The 6,471-nt window shown below is 35.9% G+C and overlaps 1 protein-coding gene across 1 annotated transcript in view; it reads left to right on the forward strand.

The window, feature by feature from the left end:
* Window positions 1-6,471, forward strand: part of wdr36 (WD repeat domain 36) — a 47,579-nt gene that overhangs the window by 38,731 nt on the left and 2,377 nt on the right. The window contains exons 16-20 of the mRNA XM_016292526.1: window positions 2,642-2,739; window positions 2,824-2,969; window positions 3,072-3,188; window positions 3,730-3,811; window positions 3,895-4,082. Coding sequence (XP_016148012.1) covers window positions 2,642-2,739; window positions 2,824-2,969; window positions 3,072-3,188; window positions 3,730-3,811; window positions 3,895-4,082 — 631 coding nt within the window. The remainder of the gene's footprint in view (window positions 1-2,641; window positions 2,740-2,823; window positions 2,970-3,071; window positions 3,189-3,729; window positions 3,812-3,894; window positions 4,083-6,471) is intronic.

Here is a 6,471-nt window from a genome sequence, read left to right on the forward strand (position 1 = left end):
GCTTATAAACCTACTAAAACTGTAGTTTAAAATGAAGTTGATATGACTCCTTTTATTTATTTATTTTCTCCATTTGAAAACATTAGACATTCTACATTTATTTTGCTTATTGTTAATATTAGTGTTACTGCTTATGCTTTAAATAAAATGTTTTTTTTATTGTAATATGAAGATTAAATTTAACATGAAAGACTGGTAATTTTCAACTCTTTTTTTATTTATTTATTTTCTCCATTTGAAAACATTAGACCTTCTACATTTATTTTGCTTATTGTTCATATTAGTGTTACTGCTTATGCTTTAAATAAAATGTTTTTTTTATTGTAATATGAAGATTAAATTTAACATGAAAGACTGGTAATTTTCAACTCTTTTTTTATTTATTTATTTTCTCCATTTGAAAACATTAGACCTTCTACATTTATTTTGCTTATTGTTCATATTAGTGTTACTGCTTATGCTTTAAATAAAATGTTTTTTTTATTGTAATATGAAGATTAAATTTAACATGAAAGACTGGTAATTTTCAACTCTTTTTTTATTTATTTATTTTAAGATGACTGAAAGGAGGAAAAACCAAAGTGAAGTATGGACTTACTTCACTCAGTCATTTATTTACTTTATAACAGTAAATAAATATCGGTTCTGCATATCGGTTATCGGGCACATAAACACGCAAATAATTGGTATCGGGTATCGGTTATAAAATATCAATATCGGTCGATCACTACTAAAATTGTACTTGTAAGGACAAGTATACACAGCATTACTACTATTAGTGCAGCAGGGAGACCGTGCCAAATAGACAACTTCAAGCTGTTGTGGTCGCGCCGCAACAGCGCTTGTGTCCGTTGTAGACATTACCATCCGTCAAGCAGGTAACGTTATTATTGCTAACATAGCGAACTCATCGAAAAATACATTGGCAAATACATTGACATTTTCCAATACATGCATCTGTCTTCTGTCATGTCATCTCAATAAACACCAGTAACCCAGTGCCACTGGAAGCCATGCATGCTCATGTCGTCTCACTGCTCCTCCATGTTTCACAGATGATGTTGTATGCTTTGGATCATGAGCTGTTCCAAGCCTTCTCCATACTTATTCTTCCTGTCATTCTGGTACAGGTTGTTCTTAATTTCAGCTGTCCAAAGAATGCTTTTCCAGAAGTGGTCTGGCTTTTTTTTTTTTTTTTGATGTTTTTGGCAAAGTCTTATCAGGCCTTGTTTGCACCTTGTGGTGAAGCCTCTGTATTTGCTCTGGTGAAGTTTTCTCTTGATTGTAGACTTTGACCGTGACACGCTTACCCCCTGGAGAGTGTTCTTCTCTTGGCTGGATGTTGTGAAGGTTTTTTTTTTTTTTTTTTTTTGGAGAGGATCCTCCGATCATCCACCACTGTTGTCCTCCTTAGACATCCAGGCCTTTTTATGTTGCTGAGCTCACCAGTGCATTCTTTTTTTCTCAGAATGTACCAAACTGTTAATTTGGCCACTCCTAATGTTCCTGCTATCTATCTGATTGATTTGTTTTGTTTTTGAAGCCTAACAGTTGTCTGTTTCACTTGCATGGATAGCTCCTTTGACTGCATGATGTGGGTTCAGAACAACAGCTTCCAAATGCAAACGGCACACTTAGAATCAACTCCAGAACTTTTACCTGCTTAATTGATGTAGAAATAATGAAGGAATAGCCCACAGCTGTCCATGAAACAGCTTTTAAATCAATAGTCCAATTACTCATGGTCCCTTGAAAAAGGGGGCAGGTACATATTAAAAAGCTGTAATTCCTTAAACTTTCCTCCAACTTTGATGAGAATACCCTCAAATTAAAGCTCAGAGTGTGCACTTTAACCCCTTTTATTATGTAACTGTAACTTGAATATGTTTTGGTCAGCAGCTAAAATAATAAAAATTGTTCCTGATTCCAAATATATATAGACCTAACTGTCTGTGTGTGTGTGTGTGTGTGTGTGTGTGTATATGACACACCCTTGAAATGCAAGGTTGAGTGCAGTGCATTGTGGGATACATTACCCCAGCTCTGTGTTCTTTGTCATTGCTCTTTGCCAAGTAGGTATTTAATGCACGCTATGTGCGTTATACATACTTTATATTGTAGAAGTTAACCCTATATAAAGCCTACTGTATCATATTTGATAGGCACATTTCTAAAGCCTCTAAATTATCAAATGATCAATCGATTTAGCTTTGCAAAAAAAAAAAACAGTTGTACACAGTGTACTACATGCCTTCTGTTGTCCGATTGATATGTTTAATTCTAAAAATATCCTCTTCAGGTTGTGGTTTATGTCTTTTTTCTGTGATATCTTTATTAATTTTTATGAAGTAAACATAATAACTTTTTATTGTTAGTTAAATGTCAAGATGAACACTTGAGCACAGATTTTTCTGAAAAGATATGTATGGATAATCATGTTAAAATGTGTCAAATATGATTCATCAGACTTCTGAAGAACTTTTTTTTGTGCTTTTTTGTACGCAATCATCATTGCATTTAAGTAATATGCTGTTCCAAGCATAGCCTGTCATGGCCCTCGGTTTTTAGTATCATGATTCAGAGAAGTTGCTTTATGAAATATTGTATATTCAGCCTCGCTGTCGGTTTGGTTCTTTTCTAGGTCCAATAACACACTGTGCAGTATGGTGTCATTGCGCCCTCTACCTGCAGACTATGAGCCGACTGTGATCATGCTGCCAGGCACCTGCCCAAGCAAAGGTGTGACCACATTATCATATTGATAATTATTTGAAAATCATTTCACTTGAGACTAAGTCCCATTGATTGTGTGCTTGTGAACAGATACAGAAGAGGAGGAAGTTTTAGATGCTGACAGCTCTGAGATGCTTGAGTACATTTCACCAGCACAGCTGGATGAACATCTGGTCACACTCTCTCTGCTTCCTGACTCACGCTGGAAGAACCTGCTGCATCTGGACATCATCAAGGTATGTGCATGTAAAAAGGGGGGAAAAAGTGCTCTGTGCTTAACTATGATGTATTTGAAGGACATTACAAACCCTGTAAAACTGAAAAATCTTCACCTACAGAAAAAGAACAAACCCAAAGAGCCCCCAAAATTACCAAAAGCTGCACCCTTCTTCATTCCCACCATTCCAGGGCTGGTGCCCCAGTTTGCTCTACCCACCACACCCTCAGAGGACCAGGTAAACACCCTTGATAGTGACTCTGTTGTTGGGAATTTATTTGTCAGTTTTAAGATTATTGTATATATTAAATTAAGTATATTTATTAAGTTTGCCTGAAATATTGACTGGAAAATATGAAAACATTTGGTTAATATTTTTACCTAACCCACCATAAAAAAATAAAAATAAATAAATATATTCAGCGAGGACTAATTAAATTAATCAAAATACTTTTTCATTTTTACAAAAATGTTTACATTTAAAATAAACGCTCAGTATTCATAATTATAAGAAATGTTTCTTGAGCCCTAAATCAGGATATTAGAATGATTTCTAAGAGATTGTGTGACACTAAATACTGGAGTAATGGCTGCAGAAATGTCAACTTAGCCATCACAGATATAAATTACATTTTAAAATATATTACAATAGAAAAGTTATTTTAAAATGTAAATATTTTGCTGTTTTTACTTGTTATTGAACATATAAAAATTATGTATGTTTCTATAGTGTATGTATATATATATGAAATTTTAAGTTAGCCTCTTTTTTTTTTTAGTCTAAAGTTGTCAACTTCGGAGTGCTGGTACAGAAGTCTACCTTCTACCTTCAGCTTGAAAACGCCTTAGACAACAGCTCATGTAAGCCCTTTATACTTGATGCTGTACTGTTGAATTTGTAAGAGCTGTGATGTGAATGATCACTGTGTTAATCATCATGACAGATGAGGAGCCAGTGAAGCTGTTGAGAGAGTTGGGCCCCTCTGCCATTGAAATAGAACTTCGGGCCCTGTCACCAGATATGGGCGGAGAGGTCAGAGTTATGCAGAGCTTCCTCAAGATGATCAGCAGCATTCTTCAGTCCAAAAGAGATTTCGACCTGGCTCAAGCCTACCTAGCATTGTTCCTGAAGGTACGCTATGAGCAATCTGCTGATGTTTATTTATTTACATTTCCATGCAATTGCACTTACCATTTTTATATCAACTTAACACAATAGCTTTGACTTTTAGTTCCATTACAAAGCTGTAAGACTTTTTTTATCGGAGCTGCTAGTTTCTGGCCTAACCAGCCATGACAAAACTGTCGGTTGCTTGGTTTCTGTTTCTTTCTAATCGTGCTGGAAAGCCCCTGTTCACCGTTAAACATCGTTGGTCTAAAAATCCTGTTTCGCATTAATCATGTATCCACATTCCAAATAAAGACTCTGAAATGCAGCTTTTTTTTTAAATTGGACCTTGAAAATATTTAGTAAATATTTTTATAAAATTATAATATTAATGTAATATTTATGATAAACATTTTGACATATTTGATAATTAAGTTCTACAAAAAATGAAAATGTACAATAAACAATGAAGGGCTTAAATTGTGAAAATTGTTGAAAGCAAGGCTGCATTTATTTAATCAGAAACACAGTAAATAGAAATAACACTAAAACAACTACTTCTATTTTAATATATTTAAAAATGTCACATGATCCTTCAGAAATCATTGTAATATATGCTGATTTTGTGCTCAAGAAGATTTTTTCTTCTAGTCCATTAATTAACGTCTTGTGAAGTGAAAAGCTGCATGTTTGTAAGAATCAAATCTATCATGAAAACATTTTAACCTAAAACCATCACTTCTGGCCATAATAGTGCTTCTTCAGTGCAAGTTTTCATCCTCTGTTGTCCTCTCACATCAAAATCCACCGACATTTTATAGAATGGTTTTGGACTTTTCACTTGTAAATGGTGCTTGCACAATTCTCCAAATCTGCTCCGAAGAAGAAACAATCTCAGTCACTTTATTTTAAGGTTCAATTCTTGCTATTAACAAACCATTACCTACGACTTTTGCCTCAAACTCCTAATTTGCTGCCTATTAATGGTTAGTAAGGTAGTTAAATTTAGGTATTGGGTTGGATTAGGGAGGTAGAATATGGTCATGCAGAATATGTGCTTTATAAGTACTAATAAAATACAAAATAAATGCATGCTAATAAGCAACTAATTAATAGTGAGAATTGGTCCCTATACTAAAGTGCCACTACAAACTCATCTACATCTTGTATGGCCTGAATAAGTTTTCAGTACATTTTCAGTTTTGGGTTGAACTGTTCCTATTAAGTAAATGCTGTTTGATTTGCTATTTTGTCTTTTAAAGTTGATATTAATACATGTTTGAGTGTCTAAATACTTGGAACCACTGTGCATAATATATAGTATGTTATATATATATATACACTGTTCCAAATTATTATGCAAGTGACATATCAATAGGATTTCGGTACAATAAAGAGTCAGATTTGTGTTTGTGTTTCACATCTTTTTAGATAACTGGTGTCAATCTCAGACAGGTTTGTTCAATAGTTTGCCAGGTCTTCTTAGGTAAATGGAAACCCTACTTAAAGAGGTTGTTCCACATTATTAAGCAAGTCACAGTTCCCTTTAATGGGAACTTCGAACTGCGTCCTCTAGGGGTCGCTATGGGGAACGCCTCATCGTGACCCCTGTCTGAAGCATACATTGAAAAAACACCAACTCGTTGGCCGGCGACAGCCTTGACGTCACTACTGGTTCGACTATAGTATAAATAGGCGCTGGGAGCTACAAATCATTCTCTTCTTCGTCTTCATTGACTGTTCTGTTTGAAGCGTGCATTTCCAAGGAAAAAGTAAGAGCTATCTCTATTTATTATGGCGAGCACTAGCAGAGCATTTAGAAGGTGTGTGCATCCGTGTCATCGCTATTTGACACCAGATGACACGTTGACTTGCCGTGGAAGCGGACTAAGGAAGTAGCGTCACGAGGTCGTCTCGAGGAACGTTATCTTTCTGGCCATAACCCTCCAGCTCAGGTGAACCTTCCTTTCTTCCTGTTTTTCCATATAAAGATTGAGAAGGAATGGTAGAGGCCGTTTTTTTCCCCTCACGAATCCATTGATCCCAGTGTAATGAATTTTTCTCCTTCATTTGTAATTGTAAGTTTCTTTGCAGTGTTTCCCGGGACCTGTGTGTTTCTGTCCCTTTTTCTAGGTAAAATCTTTCCTCAATTAAAAAAAGGGGCACCCCCGCTGCTGGGTTCAGAAACCGGGTGCTTGACTTGCAGTGTTTATTACACTCGTCGAGATATGTCCAGAAAGTAAGTAAAGCCGGGTTTCGGCTTCATACTTCCTGGATCATGGGGACATAACACAGGCTTATGCGAGAGCCTTCGTGTTCATCAGGCCCCCGGCACATCACTGCAAAAATTTCCTGGACGTCCGGGCTGGGGTTACGCTTTCATGCTACCCTGACTGGTCTACCGTATCTGGGT

The sequence above is a fragment of the Sinocyclocheilus grahami genome, unplaced genomic scaffold, assembly GCF_001515645.1.
Source record: "Sinocyclocheilus grahami isolate Dianchi unplaced genomic scaffold, SAMN03320097.WGS_v1.1 scaffold287.1, whole genome shotgun sequence".
Lineage (NCBI taxonomy): Eukaryota > Metazoa > Chordata > Actinopteri > Cypriniformes > Cyprinidae > Sinocyclocheilus > Sinocyclocheilus grahami.